The 26,376-nt window shown below is 33.9% G+C and overlaps 1 protein-coding gene across 12 annotated transcripts in view; it reads right to left on the bottom strand.

Annotated features, from left to right (window-relative positions):
• The window catches only part of LOC127732899 (uncharacterized), a 34,585-nt gene extending 20,470 nt beyond the window's left edge, over nt 1-14,115 (bottom strand). For 11 of the 12 annotated variants that reach the window (XR_007996496.1, XR_007996498.1, XR_007996497.1 and 8 more), the window contains exon 1: nt 87-1,228. Coding sequence is in view for 1 of the 12 variants with exons in the window: in XM_052242106.1 (XP_052098066.1) it covers nt 87-219 (133 nt within the window). In the remaining 11 variants the exon portion in view is untranslated. Of the gene's footprint in view, nt 1-86; nt 1,229-13,752 lie in introns of those variants that run through there. The other variant, XM_052242107.1, reaches the window with a different exon arrangement.
• Between the last annotated feature and the right edge of the window lie 12,261 nt (nt 14,116-26,376).

Below are 26,376 nucleotides of genomic sequence, written 5' to 3'. Positions count from 1 at the left end.
TAAATTTTCTATCTATAATATACTGTAGTACAATACTGACAATTAATATACAAATAAGGAAAAGCGAGTATATATTAATTGCATACCTTGTGTGTTCAATAAATTTAGCAACTGTATTTTTTTTTTATAGATGACCAATCTGTTTTCATACAGTTTCCTGGTAATTTTATCACAATTCTTAGAAATACCCGTCGCATAAGAAATCAAATTTAATTTCATTGGTTGAAATTATACTTCCTAGTACGGATATTACACAATGATTAAACTTTACCCTCATGTAAAGATCAAATACCTTACGCTAATCATATTAAAGAGAATTTGCTACCGTAACCGAGCGGTTGCATGGGTATTTATTTTCACATCTTTGTACATTTTGTACCTGATAATAAAGTGTTGGGGCATACACTTATTTCTTTTTTTTCTATTTCTGATTGTCTGTTTGTCTTGCCATGTTTCGATTTGTTGGCTTTTTTTTCTTTGCTTGATTATTTGCCTTCTTGTTTTGATTTGTTGTTTTTTGTTCACCTTCTTTTGTATTTGATTTGTTGATCTGTTGATTTTTTTTATTAATCTTTTTTTAAGGAGGGCATGCGTTTTCGACTTTTCTCGATTTAACTTTATAGTTTCTGATATATGGTTTTATCAGGACACATTAATTCTATTTTGCACCTATTCTGGGTCTACGTGTATACTATGGAAGGATCCCAGACAATCTCGTAGATGGTTAAACATAATGATGTATTTGAACACAGTTCTTATGATTGACCGTTAACCAAACCTTGGACTTATATTGAATATAAAAAGAGGAGGAAGACAAAATTTGGGCTTATATTGACTATAAAAAGAGGTGGAAGACAAAGTTTGTGTATTTTCATTTTGTAATGTTACACTATTATTTCAGGTTAGGGTGAAGGCTGGCGACTGTTAAAACGTTTAAACCCGCTGCATTTTTATGCACCTGTCCTAAGTCAGGAACCTGTTTCAGTGGTTGTCGTTTGCTGATGTGGTTCTTAAGTGTTTCTCGTTTCCCGTTTTTTATATAGATTAGTCCGTTGGTTTTCCTGTTTGATTTGTTTTACACTAGTAATTTTGGGGCCCTTTATAGCTTGCTGTTCGGTGTGAGCCAAGGCTCCGTGTTGAAGGCCGTACTTTGACCTTTAATTGTTTACTTTTTACACATTGTGACTTGGACGGAGATTTGTCTCGTTAGCATTCATACCACATCTTCTTATTTATATTCGTAATGTAGAGTGTAGCATCCAACGTTTAAATTCAACCATACGAAATGATAGCATATAGATTCAAGATTCAAGATTCAATATTTTATTCTTAAAGTCTTACCACTGAATAACCGTTTCACAGATGATATCGGATATGTTCCTTATGTCGTAACTACAATACCCTTCCCTTTTCACGAATGTGACCTACCGAATTAGAGAATTTACCGGATTTGTAATAACATAAGCAACACGACGGGTTCCACATGTGGAGCAGGATCTGCTTACCCTTCCGGAGCACCTGAGATCACCCCCAGTTTTTGGTGGGGTTCGTGTTGCTTAGTCTTTAGTTTTCTATTGTGTCATCTGTGCTATTATTTGTCTGTTTGTCTTTTTATTTTTGGCCATGGCGTTGTCAGTTTGTTTTCGATCTGTGAGTTTGACTGTCCCTCTGGTATCTTTCGCCTCTCTTTTGTACATATATCGAAACTCCATACTTAAAGAACAACTGTTTTATGAAGAAAAACTGAACAAATATGTTTTAAGCTGAATTAAGACAGAGTGAAACGTTTAGATGCAGGATTGTAACTTTAAGAATAGAAACTGGAAATTATATCGGAAAACGTGCATCGGAAAAAGACTCTCCAGATCTTGTGCAGAAAAGATATACTTTTTGGAATGACCGCATTGTACATAATTAATGTAACAATTTAATAATTTTTGTGCGTCTGAAACGCTTTTTTGTAGAAACTTATGACCATACGGTAACCTAAAGAGAATGGCCAAATGCATCTTGGGTTTTGCCTGTGGGAGTAGTAACCTTAGATTCTAAATAATTGTCCCAATTAACAAACGGGGAATTTAAAAATTGTTGTAGAAAATCATGTCAGTGTCGAGTTGATGATAAACTAGGGGACTAACAGTCCATCAGCAGCGATATCGATTGATTGGTGATTACTTTACGCCGCACCAGCATAAAAAGGCTATATTGCGGCGAGAACGGTATCGACCAATTGCCAGTAAATGAAAACACTACTTTTGAGTTTAAAGCGACCCTGGTATACATAACCATATATATATGTTCATTAATTTAGTGTATAATTTGTGCATAAACGAGTTATTTGAGTGAATGAATGTACAGTGCGACAGGATTGCTTCCCTTAGTACATGTAGCAGATACTTAGCCAGTTGTTTAGCGATTGAGCTAGACTGGTACATCTTTAGCTCTGTTGGTTAAAGCGCTGCCTTGTAACACGGAGGACCCGGGCTCACGACCTTGAGGAGACGAAGTGATTATGTAATTTGAATCATGCTCTCCGGTTACATTTGGCGCCCAACTAATCAAACCCATGGCGGTTAGAGAGGGTTTTTAGCCAGGGCATGTGTTGTTTGAATCATAATGGTATGATGAATATTGAGGTGGGGAAAGTGTGACGAGATTTCTTCACTTAGAACATGTAGTAGATACTTAGCCAGCCGTAAGCGGTTGGGCTAATTTAGCTAAGTCGGTTAAAGCGCTGCCTTGTATCACAGAGGACTCGAATGCCGGAAGAAACAAAGTGATTTTGCAGTATGAATCATGTTCTCCGGCTACATTTTTCTATAAAAGAAGAGGACGAGTATGCATATATAAGACAGATCACACACACACACGGCATCTAGAGGTCAACATACTGTTTTCAACAATTATCATTGTAAATACCATTGGTCTTGCTTTAAATCGTCTCGACTATTTAACAGACTTGAATAAAGTTAACAGAGAATAAAAACATCTGCAATTAACTTCAAACTTCCTAAAGGGAAAACACATTAAATTATAAAAAATGAAAACAACACATTATAAATTTCATGCGTCCAAAATGCTTTTCTGGATTTACCTTCATCAGGAATGCTTAAAGCCGAATATTTGAAAGCCAAGGAAGTATAAGAACCGAAACAGTTGAAGAGCTGTATGACCAAAAACAAACAAGGACCTAAAAAAAAGCCAAATCCGTCGAAGATCAACTTTGCCTGAGGGACTTGAAACCTGAGTTTCTTTATAATTTCAAAATTTATTAACGGACAATTTTAAAAAGGTTTGCTATAAATCGGTTCAATACCGAAGTATTGACTACTGAGCTGATAATAAAAACTAACGACACCTTTACATTCCGTGGTTCTAGACATAGGACAGGCTAGCTTTGTGAAAACATAGCGAAATTTAAAATGAAAATTCAGAAAAAAAACCCACTTAACTCTACGATACAGGTATAGTCGACAACAAAAAATCAGAAGTGATATTGGTTGTATCAAAGTGGTAATGCAATCAGTTCTCGAAAGCAGCTTTCTGATATTAAAATCACAACGTCTTACAATATGATATCGGCGGCAGGACTTCATAGTAGATTGCATACAGCACCATCTCGGTTTTGTAAAGAATGTTAAACAATGAAGTAATGTATAGTTTACGATTTGCACGCCTTAAAATTGTCGTTTGAATTGTTTTACATTTTAGCCTTTCGGGGCTTTTTATAGCTTTCCATACAATACGGGTTTGACTCATTGTTGAAGGCCGTATAGTAATCTGTATATAGTTGCTTACATCTCGTCATTCGGTCTCTAGTGGGTATATGTTATTGGCATTCATACCACATCTTCTTTTATTTTTTTTATATTTGTAGTTTGAATAAGTTTCCTGAGTTTCTATATATTAGTATTCTTTGTAAAAATTCTACGATTCTCATCGCACCATGACTTGTTAGATTTTAGGAAGTCTGGTATCTTCAGAAAAACGAGAAAGAGGAAACACGGAAATGAAAATAAAATTTACAGTTATTTATAAAATAAAATCCATACATTTCACGGAAATATTTAGTTGGGTTTAAAAGAACGCTGTTATTTAGCCTTATAAAATATAATTAGCTATTATTAAGGAAAAGAAATGAACGAAAATCCAATGTTTTGACTTTGTATCACGTTGGCCAATATGAAACTGAAATAGAGATTTCTCTTCATTTGTTTGTTTTATTCCAACATCTTTTTTTATAATTTCCTGTAGTATTCTTAAAACATTAGATAAGTCAATATGCATTTATTAAAAAGGTCAATTTGTTTTTTCGATTTATAGTAATTTAGATTTTAAACTAGAGGTTCTCACATGCGTCTTCAACAATGGCCAATTTTTGGTAAAAACCATCATAAAAGGGCAATAACTATATAAACCGTGAACTGATAATTACAGCCATTTTAACGTATTTGTAGATCTTGTACTTCTGATAAGTTTTGTTTTTGAAAGTTTCTATCTATATTTTTATATATTATACTTTTCAAGAAAAAAGGCAAAATCTAAAAAAAAATGATCAAAATCATCTTTAAAGGGCAATAACTCCAATCAAGAGTCGACTAAAGATTTCAGCCAAGATGGCTTATTTTGAAGATCTTATCTTGTTGATCATTTTATTTGTAAAGTTTTTATCTATGAATTACATTTTTAAGATAATAGGCAAAAACGAATAAAATTGGTAAAAAACCTCATTAAAGAGCAATAACTCTAAAGCAAAAATCAAAAATAGTAAAATTTGACATTAAAGGGCAATAACTCTTATTAGAAGTTGTCTGACAGTTTTGATGTAAATGGACTGCAGATAGGTCTCAATGTTTTGAACATCTCTGCCCCTGTCAGATTTTCTTTATTCATAGTAATTTTCAAGATAATAAACGAAACTTGCATCTTAATTCTATGTTCTATTCTTAGCCATGTCGGTCATGTTGAATTGGTTGGCAGGCAGGGTCATCGGACACAATTTTTAAACTAGGTACCCTAATAATGAGTGTGGCCAAATTTGGTTAAATTTTGCCTAGTAGTTTCAGAGGAGAAGATTTTTGTTAAAGTTATAGACGATGGACGCCAAATAATGAGAAAAGGGTGTCTAGTTTTTGTGATTAGCCAGTGACCACCCCTGTTACAAATGGCGCCCAACGTGGGGTGCCATTTGTATCAGGGATGGCCACTGGCTAATCACAAAAACTAGACACCCTTGTGTACAGGATATATTTAATAGGTGGTAAGAATATAACCCTGCAATTAACAATATAATATGTATATAAAGTATTGATCACCTGTAATAATCTACTGTTTATGTCCATACTTTCGTAAATAAATCAATACTACACATATTCTAAACTACAATTATCTGGCCATGGAAAATAACAAATAATAAAATATATGTGCATTGCAAATAATTAATTTCAATATATAAATGACCCTATCACATTCACTTGGCCTTTTGGCCAGGAGAGCTAAAAAGTAAGAATGAACGTTATCATTTAGTAGACTATAAAGGAAAGCCATCAGTATGTGAAAAACATTCGATTTAGTGTTTTTGATGCTAATATATAAAAATGAGAATGGAAACGGGGAATATGTCAAAGAGACAACAACCCGATCAAAGAGCAGAAAACAGCCCGAGGCTACCAATAGGTCTTCAACGCAGCGAGAAAATCCAGCACTTGGAGGCAGTCTTCAGCTGGCCCCTAAACAATAATGTATACTAGTTCAGCGAAATGGACGTCATAAGAACAGAAATCAACTAAAACGAAAAATTATTTGTTGTATACTTTGTAATTTCTTCATATGCTGGTCAGTAAATATATTTATTATAAGGCATTTGTTCTATGATGTCATAATGTAAAACACTTGTAGGTAGTCTTGTCAATTATTTGCTCTGAAACGTTATTATGAAAACGTACCATCAACCATATAACCGTCTACACATGCTATGTTATCCCTCATTGTGTTATGCCGCTGGTATAGCAGGGCACAATTAAGAAGTGGGCAAACTGGATTTTTCTTTTTTCGACATACAGATATTTTTTGCAGGGCGTCCGCTTTGCAGCACGGGATGCATACATATGCAGCAACGGTACGTCACAATGGCAAATCGTTAAAAGTCTGTAGTTGGCCTTCCAAAGTTTTGGAATCGAGCGTACCTGATCATATAATTCTAGAAACAGGTGATGTTACACTATAATTTCAGGTAGGGAGAAAGTTGGCGCCTATTTAAACGTTTAAACCCGCTGAATTTGTTTGCACCTGTCCTAAGTCAGGAACCTGGTGTTCAGTGGTTGTCGTTTGTTGATGTGGTTCATAAATGTTTCTCGTTTCTCGTTTTTATATAGATTAGACCGTTGGTTTTCCTGTTTGAATGGTTTTACACTAGTCATTTTTAGGGCCCTTTATAGCTTGCTGTTCGGTGTGAGTCGAGGCTCCGTGTTGAAGGCCGTACTTTGACCTATAATGGTTTACTTTTATAAATTGTGACTTGGATGGAGAGTTGTCCCATTGGCACTCATACCACATCTTCTTATATCTATTTTCTCAAATATCATTTTTCATTCCAGTGGAAAATATCCAAATATCTGGTTTCACCCAAATCAAAATTTCTATTTTCTATCTTAAGTGATAAACATCAAATCTTTGCAATACAGTTTCAATATCAATAGGTTCTTTAAGAAATGATCAGAAAAAATATTCTATTTGAAGGTTTTATCTTGAAGTTCAACAAGTTTGGTAAAAATCTACATATCAAAATAACTCAGGTAATTTTTTCATGCTGTAAATGCTTTGTTTGTATAAGACTCCGAAGCTATGGAAATAGGCATTTACCAAGAGTGTGTTCACGTTTCTCTTTAGTAATCCTTGGACATGCTTACGTCTCCGAAGTTTTGATAAGAGGCGTATATGAAGAATGTGTTCACGTTTCTCTGAAGTTTAGGGACCTGGGCCTACTGTCATAAACTTTACTCAGTGCTCGGGAGTACAAAATTTGTGCCCGAAACACCAAATCCAGTATTTTGATTGGTTGAATTCTGAGCTTGGGAACGATAATCGTACTCCAAATGTTTATGACCACAATGCCTGGCTTATTACTAGTATTGAAGAGTTTGTTGACGTTTCTCCAACTTTTGAGTATTTGGTAGACAGGGAAATATTCTTTGTTAGATTATCATGAATAGTCTGTATTTGGGACTAATTAATTTTACTTGTAATTCAGTATATAGAGGATACTACGTAAATGATCATTTTTAAAAGTGTTAATGTATTTCAATAGGGCTTTTATATTTTGTTCAATTTTCAAATACTGCTAATGTTTTCATGGAAGTAAGATTTGGCTTGTAGTGGGAATATGTTCACGATTTCTAACCAATTTCTCTAGTTCCTTCTGTTTTTTACTTTAGGTCTTGAAGATCAAGGCTTGTCTTCGGGGTTATTTTGTCGTTGGATTTCTGTCTCATTGACGTATACACCACATTTCTTTTTATTATTGATTATATGTACTCTTGAGTTCAACCGGATTCAAACTTCGACTAGCTTGATATGGCATATCATATAGTTCAAGCTCTAAAGAATATTGGGGAGATGTATCATTCAAATATTTAAAAGCTAAGCATAAATAATGCTTCACACATATAAACACATTATTTTGCATATTTGTTAATTAAAATATGTGCAGCTAAGTTTGGTTATTCAAATAAAAAACATTGAAACTACATTTTATTTTAGGACAGGTCGATATAATATAAAACTTCCGTATCCCCATATTCCATATGAGGCCCGAATAGGAATCATATTTAACATGAGTGATCTGATTTCAACATTTATTGCCATTCTGCTCTTCGTGTGGGTTTTTTTCACACAGAGTATGGGCTCATATTAACCATTCAATTTGCATGATTATCCGTGACATTTCACTCCAATATATCACATACATGTAATTACAATCTTGTTCCAAGGATTTATATATTGGATTACCTCTGTAATTTTTTTCATTTTTATATATGAATACTCAAAAGTCAAAATCTATCAGAATTGAAGTTCTGATTTTTTTTTAATGTATCTATTTTGACACGCCAAAATGTTGTTAGCTAACTAAAGATATTTTCCCTACATACAGGATACAAACTGGTTATGCACTAGAAACCGTTCACTCTTTCCCCAAAGCATCAAATTCATACGTTTTCTAATTTTGTAATATTTTAATTAGGTATTCGTTTTAAAGTATCAAAAAAAGGACTCGTGAATAGTTAATTTTTGTTGTCATGACAGATAATTATTTAGGTTTCACTATGCTTTTTCCATAAAAAAAATTGTCTATAAACAAACGCCTATTGTTTGACATATGCTGGATGGCCGTGAAATTGATACGTTAATAAATCCTACATAGACGCATTAGAATTTCAAAAAAAATATCAGCTTTTCATTTCAATGTAAAAGTACCAATTATCAGGTTGACTGCATATTGATATTTTACAATATGCATATGATGAAAATCTGATAATCGATAATTCGGAATGTATTTGTGTATTTTGCATGATAAAAACAAGTTTTCATCTTTGTTTCACCAGCAAACCGGAAGATGACTTGATAAGTTCGGGTCAAACTTTTCAACGTCGGTTCATTCATTATGATGCCGGTGATATGTCCGGGTCAAAGTTATTTAGGCCGGGTTAACGTATTTGACGTCACAAAGTCGTGATATGCAATTTTATGAAGAGTTGAGCAGAGTGATACAGACAGTGGGAACACCGATAAGGTCGAAATATCGAGTCTCAATCAATTCAAAATAGTCGAATACAAGTTTGACTGGGATAACGTAGGTCGACTGGATCAGTGATTTCTGAGGGAAAATATCAATGTCCATATTACTTCTTATCTCGTTGTCATATTATCCTGTATCCGTTCTTTTACTTTTTAGTTGCGTTTTTTACGTCGTTGTTGTCTCTTTTGTCGTTCTTTTTAAAGTTATTTCAATAACGATATTATGATTTGCCTAATTAGACAGGCTAAACAGATGACAAAAAGATTACAACAAAACTGGAAATTAATATTTTAGTCATGTTGAACGTCGATAGTAGAGAGAGGATCCGATAAAAACAAATTAAGACCTCGATTTGAGACTGTTGCGTCAGATCGTACACCGATTAGAGGAAAAGGCTTCGATTAGAGCCCTTATTTCTATCTGAGTCTTATATATATATATATATATATACAATCAAGAACGATTAAATACTATCCGTCCGATCAATCACCTCGAGAGTTATCAAAAAAAAACTTTTGGCATCAGTCAACTAAATAGTCATGTTGTTGGGTCGTCACAATATCGATTGGACGCTAGCTGTTTAAACAACCAACACAATGTGTACTCGATCTTTAAGATCAAAACTGTCGATAACGATTGAACATTATATCAATCTGTCTGACAAATCATATTAAGTTCAAATAAGGAATTTTTATTGCTTCTTCAATAGAATAGCTTTTTTCTTTATCAACTGTTGATCATCGCCTTATGTTTGCTCTTGTCTATGTGTATTCACTTAAAAAAAAGCATTATTTCTGCATAGTGTACTCTGTATTCTGTTCTTTATTATTTCTTTATTTAAATTTATCAAACAAGCTAAGATTGAGGTAATTTTCATTGGTTGATCAAAATAGGTGAAAAAGATAATTGAAAATATCACTTTATAAATTGTAGGCGTTCGAAACACAAAATCAGACAAAATATAGCTTTACTTAAAATCGAATTTAGGTTTTGGTAAGAAATATCATTTTTGCGACAGTTACTCAAATATGGTCAACATCCTAGGAAATCGCATTTTTGGGGCATCTTTATGCTTTTAAAACTTATTAGTCCATTGGTCCAGACTTTTCGGAAATGTTCGACCATAAATACGTTCGCATAGCTTGGCATTTGTACAATATTATGCATTACAAATTTACACTCAAAGTCCCCTTATTAAAAAACCGAGCACCACCATTGTTCTTCAAGGGGTCCTGCTTATCTCTAAACACTCTGTGACAACCTGTCTTTATCATCATCATTTTCATTTTGTTTACACAACAAAACAAAAAGTAACCATGTCATTGAGATCATACTACATTTAACTATGCTGTGTGTTCTGTTGTCTTTAAATCAGTACAATGACTATAAGTCTTAGAGATCATTTATTGTTCAAAGATTTCCGAAAGGAAAAAGATGGTCAAGATTCCTCTGGACATCTGGACCTCTTATAATGCTTCCTTTAAAACACTTGACCATAATTACCTATTTCTTTTGGATCGAATAATATAAAGATAAAGAGAAATGGTATGATTGCCAATGAGACAATTATTCATCAGAGTTCAAATGAAATGCGGGATGTAAGAAATTATAGGCAACCGTACGGCCTTCAACAATGAGAAAAACCCATACCGTATAGTCGGCTATAAAAGGCCCCTATGAAACAAACGTGTCGAAATTTAACTTATCATATACTTATAGAAAATAATGGTATAATTGTACCCCTTGATAAAACTGTAAATTATTATAAAATCTGAAAAATTGTCTTAGCCGTATGATATGATGACTTTCGTTATCAACTGCTTATGGTTTATATCAATTTCCGTAACTCGAATCATTCAATCCCTCTCCATGTCCGATTTTCTCCCACGCGAGGTAGACGGCTTTTATCGACGAAGGCGTTCAGGCGTTAATGCAGCCATCGTAGATCAGCGGAATAGGAATATAACGACTGAATTATTCGGGTTACTTTTTCCGGTTTATATCACACGCTCAATCCGTATTAGCCTTATCAGTCATTTCCGTAATCGATTCGCTACTTACACTACATAAACAAAACATGGCAGACGACAGCGGGGACGAAACCACCGATTACATAAATTCCCTCAAAAATGTCAACACTAATAGAAAAACACTCAGCGATATAAATATTTTGACCAAATGGATGAGGGGTAATGATGATATAAGAAGTCTGGAGAATATTACTGTTATGGAATTGGACAAAATTATAGCAAGGTTTTTTTTTTTTATGAAAAAGTCCTTACGAGCCCAGTACAATCAAATCAGTTATAAATATGTTTCGTGTTAAACTTGTTTAAAATAAATTTTCAATCATGACTCACAGTATCCATATATTGACCCAATGACATAAAAACCACATTTCGTTCTTTTAACAGAATTTTAACTGGGACATTCAAAACAACAATATTGAAGCATATGATAAAAAGATCATAATATGTCATGTATCATATCATACCCCTTATCAGCCCATGGTCAATATCATCCCTCGAGCCTGTCGGTTCTCGGGCTGATATCATGACCTGGTCTGATATTAAAAATGCCTTGTTATAATCTATATTTAAGGTCTTTCCACTCCGTTAGGAAAGACCTTATTGTTTTTCTAATGTTTTTTTTTTTTCTATTTTTTTATTTTTTCTTTTTTTTTCTTCCAACTTTTTTTTTTGACCTGCCCTCCCTTTCCTATTGGAGTTATCAAGACCAAATATGGACCATCGATAGATCGCATCATGAAGTATTACCAGATGACCCTGTTGAGGATTTCATCATCCCCTTTAGAAGTTATCTCCCTTTTATTGTTTTTTTTTCAATATGGCTCCCTCTTTGTTTTTAAAGATAGCATGACCTTATTTGTACAAAAGGTAGATCTCATGATGTATTACCATATGAGGCTGCGTAGGATTTCATCATCCCCTTTGAGAGTTATATCCCCTTGAAGCAATTTCTTTTATTTGCATTTTTCTTAAAAAGTATTAGAGATAGAATCGAATTGAAAATGGTAGCATGTACAAGAACAGATCGCAATGTTAATAAACATAAACAATTAGTTTGTTATCAACTCTTATAAGGAGTTATTTCCCTTTAAAAATTGTACACAATTTTTGAAAAATTCTATTTCGAGAACCGGAAGTCGTAGAGACTTGGGACCTTCACCAATAATCTTTAATTCATGTGACCTTTAATTTGCACCCAAGGTCAAAGGTCACTGAGTGCTAAAAAAATTTACGCTGCAATTTCAAGCTTACATATTAAGAAAACGATAAGAGTTTGCTGCATACATACTGTGCATAAAATGTTCCTCTCGACGAGTTCTACATTTTATACATTAAGCTCAAAACTGTTCGACCGTCTGTTCAAAAGTTACAACTAGATAATTCTTAAAAGTATAGTATTGTGTGTATATCTTTTTAAAGGAAACAGATATCAACCTGCTATAAAATGCAAAAATGATCAGAATTTAAAGACCTTCAATTTGAGGTCAATGCCAGGTCATGATGAAATTTTACCTTGACCTTCAAAGTGTACTATGACCTTGACCTTGTGACATTTGAAAGGTCAAGTGGTCTTGAGTTGGATGGTGGTAGTCTCATGTCTCTACGACTTCCGGTTTTCAAGTTTGGTTTTGCATCATATATTTGATGATTCATTGTGACCTTGATGAACTTCGGAATTGTCCCAAATATTTTTACGCAATGTTGCCCTTTAGCTGCAGATCATTTATCATTTAACAGATTTGAGATATTTATTGTCGTTTTAGAGATAATGCAGTTTAAAATTTTGCGAGCGGAGGCATGTATTTCTGAATCGACAACAGTTTTCCATCTGAAATTTTCAGAAATTGAAGAGTTTAACATGGTTACATGTTTGACTAATTACCAAAAACTTTCAATGAAAAACTAAAAAAAAAAATCAATTTGAAATTTTCATCTTTTACATTGACTTTGTAAGTTCTATTTATATAATTGATTTTGCATCATTTTTGACTCTTTATCAAATGCGGTCATTATGTATATCAAATTGAACGTCTAAATGAGCTCTACTCAAAAATGAAAATTTCAAACCCTTTTTCATCCCAGTGGGAAGGGTGCAAAAAATTCAAACTTCTCAGATGGTTAGGTTGTCGCATATCAAATGAAAGTCCATAAAGCGTACATTTCAAATATCAAATTGACGTCCCAAAAAAATGGGTTGGATGGGGTCATTGAGTGCAAAACATAAAATTTCTTTTAAGATAAGGTTATTGTATATCAAATGAAAGGTCATAACGTGTACATTTCAAATATCAAATTCCTGTTCTCCAAAAACTAGTTGGACTGGGTTATTAAGTGCAAAAAATCAAACTTTCTAGAAGATGGCGTTGTCGCATATCAAATGAAAGATCATCAAGTCTACATTACATATATCATATTTCCGATCTCCAAAATTAGGTGGATGGGGTCATTAAGTGTAAAAAGCCAAAAGTTTCGGAAGGTATGCTTGTCGTATATCAAATGAAAGGTCGTAAAAAGTACATTACGAAAACATCAATTTTACAGGAAAGACCTTTCAATTGTTTTACAAACAATTGAGATACTAGTTAATTTTGTGTTTTGTCACTGTTTATAAACATTTACATGATGACGACAATCAAACAACCTGTCAATCAACATCATAGATAAAATTATGTACGTGTAGTAATAGTACATGTAGGATAGGCTATACTATAATTATGCACTTATCTTATGTTGTTTTATTTATATTGAATGACATATCGATATTTTTCTACATCAATACTTTTCAAAACAAATGTAGTGTAATACTTTGTTTACTAAGTTGCAAACAAATCAATAATATCCAATTAATATATTGGTGTTAATACACAATTGCAAGCTTATATAAAAAGGTGAAGTATGTATTCCTTCAAGTATTAAACATTTACTCACTTGCTTCCAATGTATTTCTATTACTTTTTCTTCTACAAATTAGTGTAATTTATCTTCAATTTGTCACACGTGTGTGAATAGTTTCCACTGCGTCATATGTCATCATATCGTTTGATTGTCACAGATTTCATTTCGAGAAACAGATGAGTTTTGATTAATTTATATAAACTAATACAACTGCAGGTGAGTTTGAATACATGCGTATATCCTGTTAAGTGAATTATGTATAATCTAAAGCGAATACGTTTCGGGTCGATTTTTCCTAACTAATATACAGTACTTCAAAAGTCCTTCAAAATACACGATTTCAGTAATATGAGTCTTTAAATATATTGTCTTTTAAACGCTTTTTGAAAAGATTCCCTCAACCATTGAACTAGATCAGAGTTGAACAGATCTAAAATAAGCATGTTTTTTAAATATAATGTTATACCCTAAATATTTTTGTGTCAGTCAAGGTTAAATTTTGTAAGATATATAAGAGATAACTTGATAAAAATGTTATTACCTGTAGTGTACCTGTAACTTGTTTGCACTTTACATGATGCGTAGGAATAGGGGAAGGAAAAACCAGAAAATCGTTGAAGCCATGAACGAAAGTGGGAAATAAAAAAATAAATAAGCAATCCGACGATTTACGAAAAATTAATATGTAACCAGAAGTAGGTCGTACAGGAAAAAAACTCTTAGGTATCACCAGTGACACTATGTTTTATTATTTCCGCAAAATTAGTTTCTTCAAAAGTCAACTATACCTCAAATATAACATTTAAAGTTAGTCTCAAGTTAGTTTGCAGGCACATTCAACCACCCCGATTTCTAAAGAGGTTCATATAATATCTTTAACCTTCAATCCTATATTGAATACCAATATTCATTGTTTAAGTAGTTACATCTAACCTTAACTGAACTCCCCACAAAATATCTCACAATTAATATTGATCGCAATTTATTTCAATCGAATGTGTCAAATGATTAAGTTTTGGGTAATGTTTTATTTCATTTTATTTTATTGTAATACTTATTATTTCGACTTTAAAAACTAGACATTGGCCTGCCTTCTCCTGTTCTGACATTTACCTTTTGTATTAACCTGCCTTCTCCTGTTCTGGCCTTTACCTTTTGTATTAACCTGCCTTCTCCTGTTCTGGCCTTTACCTTTTGTATTAGCCTGCCTTCTCCTGTTCTGGCCTTTACCTTCTCCTGTTCTTGCCTTTACCTTTTGTATTAACCTGCCTTCTTCTTTTCTGGCCTTTACCTTTTGTATTAACCTGTCTTTTCCTGTTCTGGCCTTTACCTTTTGTATTAACCTGCCTTCTTCTGTTCTGGCCTTTACCTTTTGTATTAACCTGCCTTCTCCTTTACTTTTGTATTAACCTGCCTTCACCTGTTCTGGCCTTTACCTTTTGTATTAACCTGCCTTCTCCTGTTCTGACCTTTAACTTTTGTATTAACCGGCCTTCTCCTGTTCTGACCTTTACCTTTTGTATTAACCTGCCTTCTCCTGTTCTGGCCTTTACCTTTTGTCTTCTGGCTTTAAAATTTCTGACAAAATTCATTGACGATTTATATCCAACGATTATTCAAATTATTATTATTGATTATATTGATAAATTAAGTAATTTCTAGGAGACTAAGGCTCCCCCCAGGTAAAGTTGCGTTTCAAGCTCCTTTTGGTCAAATAGCTAATGTTTCTACGTATTTATACAATGGCTTTCAAATGTCTGGGTTTGAGCGTTCCTGGTCAAGTCACTTGGGTAAAGTTATAGTCACAAAAAGCGCTTCATATGCACGAAATTTATAAAGAGTTATTTTCATTTACATTAGCTGATTGAGAAATGTCGTTTTGTCTAGCCCTAAGACATCAACAAATACAAAAACCATCGGTACATATATAACCCTTAAACTTGATCGAATATGACAGTTTGAAATGAAAAAAAGGGTCCTAGCAACAAGTGAAGATGAATATTCCGTCTGCAAGGAAACGCTCATGTCCGCCTTAGAAAAATCAAATGATCGATCCCTTACATTTGCGCATCAGCATTACATTTGCGTGTAAAAAAACCTATGTGTGCTCGCATTCACTTTACAAGTGACACATTTTACGAACATATATATATATATGGTTATTGATATGTCAACATATGTTTGATACGGTTTAATATGACAAAATTTGTTAAATCAAGAATTAAAAGTTGTATATGGAGGTTGGTTTTCGAGCAAGAGTAATCCGTTTTGTTATGTACAGGTAGAACAAGTAATTAGACACATAAAAACAATAAAACTTCTTACTTAATTTAGAGGCAGAGTAGTTTATGGATGTTTAAATCTTGAGAATCTATTTATAATTAACAAATCGAGATAAAGAAAACACAAGATAATCACATGAATTCCGAACGTCTCCTGCTATGCATGACTGAATCATCCGCCAGTCAAGAAAAATGTCACAATAGGTAATAGGAAACACTCGATAATTTAAAGATCAGACGACTGTACTGGTGTCTAAAGATCTAAAACCGCGAAAACATGTCGCTAGTGAGTCGAGACTATTCTTTTCATGCCGGTTGGAATTCAAGGCCCGAATGGGTTTCCGTAATCAGCTATGTTTTACTCTGCCTGGTGATTAGCCATGCGAGAAACCTACTACCTGCAGGATCGAATTTGTCTGTCTGGGTTTTCCTTCCGGTAGAAAATTGCCTGCCATGGCTTACGAGCTCCATCTGCCTGGCTTTTTTTTGATGAGTGAAATGGTATGTCCACACGCCTAAGGGCCCACGCACTGATCTCTGGGGCCCTTGCTACTTCGACATCCTCTACAATTATACCCAGGATGCTAGACCCTAGTTACCATGTGCTGTCGCGAGGTGGCATTGTAGAAGTGCTGAAAAGTGAAGAGGCTATATACTGGCAAAAAGACTTACACACTCAGCTTTCTTTTGACCTGTAAAGCAGGCTAGCCAGCGGTGGTAAAAGAGCCTATTATTTCAACTACAATAGACGCATACACAATCCTGTGATACAAACCACCTTTTATCACAACCTTTTATCAAAACCTTTTATCACAACTCTTATAAAAATCAAATTTTGTTTTATTGGTATTAATGTCATGAAAATGGTAACAATTAAAGCAAATGATTAAACAAGACTAATGAAATTGATTCCAATTTCATTTTTCGTGGATTCCTGCGTGCAAATGTGTCAACGATCACATCAAGTTCTAAATGTAAATTATAATGCACGTACATTAATGCATCAACAAAAGTTGGTGTATTGACCGTCTTTTTCTCAATATTGTATGTCATTGGCTCTTGCCTCAGCTCATTTTACAAGGTGTGTCCTCCCGGTCGAGATGTTCGTTTAGTCTAGTACATGTGCCATATCAGTTTATGGGTTTCTGCTAGGGTTCCTAAATTTTCAACCACAAATAGTGCACAATATGTACTATAAGCTCTTTTTTTGAAGGGGAGTTCATAAGGCCATCATATCAAATCAGCTAATTTCTCTGAGACAGTCTGTTCTTTCCTGCGTACTTCTTTACGGGAACGTTACAGTTTGTTCCTGGTTGAAAATGATTCCTTGTCAAATTAAGTTTTTGTTCATTAGTTATTTGACGTGTTGATTGCTTCACAAATCTAATGTCGTTTATACCTTTATGTATGTTGGGGGTTGTTTCATGATAACAATCACCATCATTGCTCGTATCAAAGATAGATCTATTACGAGTCGTTGTTACTTCAGAAGGGGCTGATTTGTGGCGTTTCATGAAGGACAGAGGATAAAGGTTACAAAATAGGTAAAATGCCTGAATATTTAGACAATTGATAGAAGAGGGGTATAGGATTAAGAATGTTAATAAGTCTCAAAAACGAAAAAGTAATATTTTGAATATTTTGAATTTTGGCATCACACAGTAGAAAACCATGAATAGTCAGAAAAGTTGCCATACAAATTTAAACTTTTAAAAATCAAATAAACGTTATATAAATAAAATGATTAGCTACCTACTGAAAACATCTTAGACTGAGGACTATCTCTTCAGTTTCACACCTACACATCAAAGGAATCGAAGAAGTAATTAACGAACGTTAAACATATATGGTTATACAAGGAACATGTAATCAACGATTAAGATATCAGGAACATGTAATCAACGATTTCATTTTTATCTTACAATTTCAATTATACATTATGCAAATATAGATGTGGTAGTCACCATTTGCTGATTGAATCTGGAAGGTGGCAGGGTTTACCGAGAGAAGACAGAGTCTGCCGTCTCTGTAACTCAAACGACATTGGTGACGAGTACCATTACATTATGTATTGTAGAACATTTGAGTTAGAAAGAAAGAAATTTTTCCCGCAATACTGTTGGTCAAACCCTAATATCTATAAATTTGAACAACTGTTTAACTCATCAAATATTGTAATATTAGAAAAATTATGTAAATGTATCAAAGTTATAAATGTGAAAGTCAGTCCTCCAAGTTAATTTCATTGTATTTTTCACACATGCATGTAATAATTGCACCTTATAGTTATGTTTATATATGTTCTCTGTAACTATGTAATTATAGTTTTATGAGAAATAAAGTATATATATATATTAAGATACAAGGAACATGTAATCAACGATTAAGATGTCAAGATACATGTAAGTTGTTCGCCTGAAGGTAAGTTATTACCATTGATAGATAAATTGATAAATTTATCAAAATATTGTAATAAAATATACATGGTACACCATTTTTGTCAACCCCAGGAGGGTCAGGTGCACCGGATGATCAACCCCTTGATCCGCCTCTGTTGGGGGTCCTTCATTCTTTATTTTTTATTACCAGTATTCTCTATTCGTTATATTTAGCATCCCATTATTCTCTATTTTTTCTATTTTCTATTGTATTTGCCTATAGTAATATTCTGCACCTTTTGCCCATTATTCTGTATTCTGTAAACCCCAACCAGACCCTCTTTCATGGACTTGTATTTTAATTGAATTATAACAGTAACTGTTATAAAAAACCGATATGTTCAATATAGATATACATGTATAAATTAATTACATATTTTAGACGGAAAGACTTTGTAAGTAAATGAACACAAAAAAGTAATAAAATCAAAAAGAAATCATTCTTATGTCCTGATAAAAAAAAAGATGTAACTGAAGCTAAAAATTTTTCTGTCTTTTGTGACTCTGGGTTTTCCCAAAAAAAATCAAAGAGGAGATTGGCAACACCATCAGATCCCTCACGTTAACTCATATGCCAATGTTAGGTGACGCTGTTCCAGTCCAGATTTAGCCATTTTACGTACCATTCCTTTTGATAAAACTGATGCCGTTAAAATGAACAAAGCCATTCTCTTATTCATCGAATTAAACTGTCTGACAGACTGTGTTACATATTCAACTGAAAATGAGTATGGTGTAATTTTCTTACTGGTGACTAGCGAGAAATGTTCTGTTGTTAAAGTCCGCATGCACAAATGTATATCACTACATGTCTTTCCTTTTTTGTGGCCTGGTGTTGTTTGGTTGGTGTCCTATTGAAGCACTGAATCCCCACTTGATTTTCATTTTTACTTTGGGTACTGAAAGTGTGTGTGCCTATTAATTTTTTTTATAGTAGAATAGTATGTTATCAATAGAATCTCGTTCTCGATCTTTAAAGTTTTAGGAGTTAAATAGAATTGAGAACAAATCTATTCTATATTTGAGATGCAACTTTGGGTACAAGATTTTTTTCAGTTTATCTTTTAACCATGTAAATACCAATTTCTTTTGAGGAGACAACCATATGAATCAACACTAAGAAAATCCTTTTATGATCCGCTGAATGTTCTATTATTAGGGAACTATGTCATGCATAACTTCTTCAAATCATATACATGCACTATTTATACATGTGTCTATTTAAGGATTTGTGCTCTATTTTTAGCTTCAAAACTTTCCACAAAATTGCGGACGTGAAAGAAAACACTATAACAAAAAACTTCAAAATACAAAATGTAGCGCCCAATGATTGTGAAACATCACTTTTATTTATTATTTATGTGTAATAGTCTTAAAAATTATGGTGTATAAATACTAAATGTTTGTTGCAACTGCAAAGAATGTAATTGAAAATATGAAAAAATCGTTTTACATGTGTCTTCTGAAGAGTGAAGTTCTGTTTGGCGCAGCTGAAAATTCTATGTGATTCATTTTCTTTTCTTGAATCTGAGACTATTTTACTTGTTTCGACTGATGTAGTAATTTTTGAAATAGGGGATATCTTAACAAGATTAAGTTTACTGTTTATGTCCCAAACTTGCATCTTCTTCTTCTTATTTTCTGCAGGTCGATATCTTTTCCCAGTTGGTGAATATTGGGTTTCTGTACGGACAGTTTTGGCATACTACATAAAGTATACTCCCTAGATCACACCGTTTTTCCTCTTCAAAGTTATATAGAAATAGTGAGGAGCTACAGTTTTTACACTGCTTTAACTGGTCGGCTAGATCCAAGCTCTACCACCCTACGTAACTGACGCCAATCAGGTTCCCGATTTTCATTTTGAAGATCGTCTGCATTATTATTTTCATACTCATTTTCATAATACTCTTACATTCCTTCATCTTCAGTTTGAGCACAGCCGTTATTTGTCCTAGTAGATACATACTTCCCGTTAAATTTACCGTTGTCCGTCGGAAAATCGCCGGTTGCAGCATTGCAAAAGCTCGTCAAAGGGATGTAACTCGTACAAAACGTCGCAACATTTCGCGGAATCTATTTTCGGAACAGCTTCATCAAAAACTGTTTTCTCTTTTTAAAAAAGGTGGGTTTTAATTACCACATATACTTTGAATAAAGACTTTTGACAAAATTATTTTTAAAGCTTGGCTGTTTTACAATTTCCAAGTCATATTCCGGATATAAGCTAAGATATCAAATAACTTTATTACTGTCCAAAATACATAATATAAGTTATCTACGTTCATATCCGTAGATATGCATATTTTAACACCCTGAAGTATCCAAGTACAGGGTACTGAAGGGTGTTAAAATATCCATATCTACGGATATAAACGTAGATAACGAATTTATCCCCGGTCTTAGTCTAAATCTGGCGATTTTTAGAGAAATTCGACCACAAAGTTAAACGTGAAAGCAACGTTTTTTTTCATTTTTTCAATATCTTTTATTGAAATTTGGGAATTTGACATATTTTTAACGTGATGTAGGGTACTACCTTTGGTAGAACCCTAGAGGTAGACAAATATAAGACGTTTTTAAACTAGAAACAGAAAACTGAAATGGGTCGAATTTGGCGCGCAATGTTGTGAGAGTTACATCATAAACGGTGTGACGTCAACGTGGGTCATTTGCGAAGCTAGGTCAGTAGTACCATTCATTGTCAATGTGGCTGCATAGTGATGCATTTACTAAAATGAGTGCAAATAATCGATATAATAAGATGAAATCGTTAGTGGATTAAATATTTAATTATACAGACATCATGGAAAATCTACAGAATTCGATATTTCATAAGGAACAACCATGGAACTAAGGAAAACGCGCGTGAAATTCCCCGATGTAATGGGTAGCAACGTCCGGGGATATGGGTTAGCAACACCAAGTGGCTATGGGTTTTGTAACGACGTGCGTTAACCAATCAGAATCCTAGAAATATACTAAGCCGGGGATAAGTACAAATACTGTACACTTATTTTCAACGATATGAGATATAAGCAAGGTACTATAGTATGCGTTTTAGTCTAGGATGATATGATTTAGCTATTGGTGGAAATTGGACTAACTCTCAGTAACTACGAGTACTCTTGGATCGATACTGTGTATATTTTGCCTTTTGGTTATTTTATTGTGCTTAGTTCCATCTAATAAGCAAATCCCTCCCCTTTGTCAATAAAACGGAACTATTAACAACTGTCATACATGTGGGATGTTTATGGAAGGTATCTATGGTGAGTTTATTTAGCTAGCTATAACACCAGGGTTAACCCACCATTTTCTTCGAACAATACCTGTACCAAATCAGGAATATGACAGTTATTTTCCATTCGTTCCGTTGGTTGGTCTAGCCTTAGGTTTGATTTTGTCAGGTTTTATATATACCTTAAAAACAGTGTTTCCACTGCTCAGGTGGATCCCCTCCCCTCGACTGTTTCGGCGCTGTCCACGACAATCTCCAGGGGGTGCGCCGACTGAGTTGATCAGGCTCAGCCAGGATCCAGCTAGCTCTTCCAATGCTCTTCTCTCTTCCTCCATACCCAACCAGAAGCTTCCTCTGCCTGTTTCCCAACTTTTCCTACCAAGCTTCTTCTTACTGTTCCAGTTAGTACTAGGGACCCCAAGATTCTCCAAAAAGTTTGAGAAACAAAGCCTCTACAGCCTACCTCCACTGGAAAATACCATGTCCTCCAATTCTTCTCTTGGATGTCTGTTACCAATTCCTGGTACTTCGCAAGCTTTCTCTCATGGGCTTCTTCCAGTCTTGTTTCCCATGGCACTGTTGGCTCTACAAGAATGGCCTGTCTGCTGATTCTGGAACACAGTACAATGTCTGGTCGGAGGGTTGTTGTTAAAACCTCTCTTTGGAAGGTGGTCTTTCCCCCAATGTCGACTTGCATCTCCCAGTCATTTGCTGTTGCTAGGATATCACTGGCTTTGCTGTATGTGTTTTTGGATGACTCTCCACCTCCTTTGATGAAGTTGATGAACTTTGGCCCCTTCTCTATCTTAGTCTTCTTCCTCCCCTATGAATATGAATTTACCTTGGAGTTCGGCTTTTTTTTAATTTACAGTTTGTTCTTATGTTGTGTCGTTACACCATTATGTCAGGTTAAAACAAGAGTTAAGCGCTAACATATATGTTAAACCTCGCCACATTCATTATGTGCTGTCCCAAACCTGTAAACTATAATCAGTGGTTTTTATTGGTTTTTGTCTGTCATAATTGCTCATCGTAAATTAATGAATTATAACGACGATCATTGTTGACACCTTTGTCTTTTGGTCTTTTTAGATAGTTTCCTAATTAGCAATCATACCATACCTCCTAATCTATTTAGAGTTTCCTCATTAGCAATCATACCATATCTCCTAATCTTTTTAGAGTTTCCTCATTAGCAATCATACCATATCTCCTAATCTTTTTATAGTTTCCTCATTAGTAATCATACCATATCTCCTATTCTTTTTAGATAGTCTGCTCATTAGTAATCATACCATATCTCCTATTCTTTTTAGATAGTTTTTAGAATTTTACGGACACCATCACGAATTGGTTAGTCCATACGATGTGTCTTTGTCCAAACTAACTAAGGACATTTTTACCACGTGTTAGATTGTGGTTTGTCATTACGTCGTCTGATCTTTTAATTACCGAACGTGACTTATTCCCGGTTGTGACTGTTTTGCTGAGTGTGAAACCGCATTGCTATAAGACGTGTTACGGTACCTTTCTATCCCAGATTCATGTATTTAATTTTGATGTTATATTTGTTATTCTCGTCGGATTTTGTCAAATGTCTTAACGTCTTTTCTGCTATATTCGTGTGTTATGGTAAAGATAATTATTCACCCCCTTCATTTATTAGATTTTAGTTTGGTTCAACGAAATTCATACGATATATTTGGTTTACAGTTTGATTCAGAAGAAACACCGACATAGCTAGATAATACAATTAATTATCTAATTACTACCACAATTTTATATTAAGTATTGTAATTTTCATTGTTATTAATAAATGTAATGTCAGTATTACAAATCTAATCTTGAATCAATCCTAATCCTATCTTATTTTTGGGAAATATTTTTACAAATTCAAATGTGACGTCACTTTGTGTGTTTTTTTAGAATTTCAAATGTGACGTCACTTTGTGCGTTGATGCTTTGGCTAACTCGGCTGTGTATTTGTATATGTTGGATTAAGTTGTTTTATGTAATGTATCCGTTTTCATTCTGTAGTTAGTCCCCACTTCGGTTTTATCATGTATATCTATTATATAGTCATTTTATAAAATTTACTGTTTGCAAAATTATAAATTATTCTAAATAATAAGGATGTTCTTGTCCCAGGCAAAAAACCCTGGCCGTGTTAGGCGCAACATTTTGGAAGTTTTGGTCCTCGGTGCTCTTCGACTTTGTACTTGTTTTGGCTTTCCAGCTTTTTTCATCTGAGCGTCACTGGATGGTCTTGTGTGGACGAGACATACGTCTGGCGTATTGAATTTTAAGCATAGTACCTTTTGTTAGCTATTATTCGTGTGTTTCTTTGTCCTATATGTTCTCCCATTTATTTGTATTGTGGTCCTGTCATGTGATGTTGTCGTTTTGGTAATGTGTTTGACGTTGCCATTAAAGCGGGAGGTTTGGCATGCCACAAAACCAGGTTCAACCCACCATTTTTTTCTTAAAATGTCCTGTACCAAGTCAAGAAAATGGCCATTGTTATATTATAGTTCGTTTCTGTGTGTGTTACATTTTAATGTTGTGTTTTTGTTGTGTCGTTGTTCTCCTCTTATATTTGATGCGTTTCCCTCAGTTTTAGTTTGTAACCCGGATTTGTTTTTATCTCTATCGATTTATGAGTTTCGAACAGCGGTATACTACTGTTGCCTTTATTCCTCCTTAGTAATCATACCATATCTCCTATTCTTTTTAGATAGTTTCCTCATTAGCAATCATACCATATCTCCTATTCTTTTTAGATAGTTTCCTCATTAGCAATCATACCATATCTCCTAATCTATTTAGAGTTTCCTCATAAGCAATCATACCATATCTCCTAATCTTTTTAGAGTTTCCTCATTAGCAATCATACCATATCTCCTAATCTATTTAGAGTTTCCTCATTAGCAATCATACCATATCTCCTAATCTTTTGAGAGTTTCCTCATTAGCAATCATACCATATCTCCTATTCTTTTTTAGATAGTTTCCTCATTAGCAATCATACCATATCTCCTAATCTATTTAGAGTTTCCTTATTAGCAATCATACCATATCTCCTAATCTTTTTAGAGTTTCCTCATTAGCAATCATACCATATCTCCTATTCTTTTTAGATAGTTTCCTCATTAGCAATCATACCATATCTCCTAATCCTTTTAGATAGTTTCCTCATTAGCAATCATACCATATCTCCTAATCTTTTTAGAGTTTCCTCATTAGCAATCATACCATATCTCCTAATCTTTTTAGAGTTTCCTCATTAGCAATCATACCATATCTCCTATTCTTTTTTAGATAGTTTCCTCATTAGCAATCATACCATATCTCCTAATCTTTTTAGAGTTTCCTCATTAGCAATCATACCATATCTCCTAATCTTTTTAGAGTTTCCTCATTAGCAATCATACCATATCTCCTATTCTTTTTAGATATTTTCCTCATTAGCAATCATACCATATCTCCTAATCCTTTTAGATAGTTTCCTCATTAGCAATCATACCATATCTCCTAATCTATTTAGAGTTTCCTCATAAGCAATCATACCATATCTCCTAATCTTTTTAGAGTTTCCTCATTAGCAATCATACCATATCTCCTAATCTATTTAGAGTTTCCTCATTAGCAATCATACCATATCTCCTAATCTTTTGAGAGTTTCCTCATTAGCAATCATACCATATCTCCTATTCTTTTTTAGATAGTTTCCTCATTAGCAATCATACCATATCTCCTAATCTATTTAGAGTTTCCTTATTAGCAATCATACCATATCTCCTAATCTTTTTAGAGTTTCCTCATTAGCAATCATACCATATCTCCTATTCTTTTTAGATAGTTTCCTCATTAGCAATCATACCATATCTCCTAATCCTTTTAGATAGTTTCCTCATTAGCAATCATACCATATCTCCTAATCTTTTTAGAGTTTCCTCATTAGCAATCATACCATATCTCCTAATCTTTTTAGAGTTTCCTCATTAGCAATCATACCATATCTCCTATTCTTTTTTAGATAGTTTCCTCATTAGCAATCATACCATATCTCCTAATCTGTTTAGAGTTTCCTCATTAGCAATCATATCATACCTCCTAATCTATTTAGAGTTTCCTCATTAGCAATCATACCATATCTGCTAATCTTTTTAGATATTTTCCTCATTAGCAATCATACCATATCTCCTAATCTGTTTAGAGTTTCCTCATTAGCAATCATATCATACCTCCTAATCTATTTAGAGTTTCCTCATTAGCAATCATACCATATCTGCTAATCTTTTTAGATATTTTCCTCATTAGCAATCATACCATATCTCCTAATCTGTTTAGAGTTTCCTCATTAGCAATCATATCATACCTCCTAATCTATTTAGAGTTTCCTCATTAGCAATCATACCATATCTGCTAATCTTTTTAGATAGTTTCCTCATTAGCAATCATACCATATCTCCTAATCCTTTTAGATATTTTCCTCATTAGCAATCATACCATATCTCCTAATCTTTTTAGATAGTTTCCTCATTAGCAATCATACCATATCTCCTAATGTTTTGTATTGTGTTAGTCTTCAGTCATTAGTATGTGATGGAGTTCAGCGCACAACTGCACGATTTGAATTCAGAAAACTTGTGTGGACACAAAATCTAAAATATGTATACCATTGGTAAACTACAGT

Source organism: Mytilus californianus, unplaced genomic scaffold (assembly GCF_021869535.1).
Source record: "Mytilus californianus isolate M0D057914Y unplaced genomic scaffold, xbMytCali1.0.p SCAF_3, whole genome shotgun sequence".
Taxonomy (NCBI): domain Eukaryota; kingdom Metazoa; phylum Mollusca; class Bivalvia; order Mytilida; family Mytilidae; genus Mytilus; species Mytilus californianus.
Note: the sequence above shows the minus strand (reverse complement) of the source record. Positions and strands in the feature narration are given on the sequence as shown.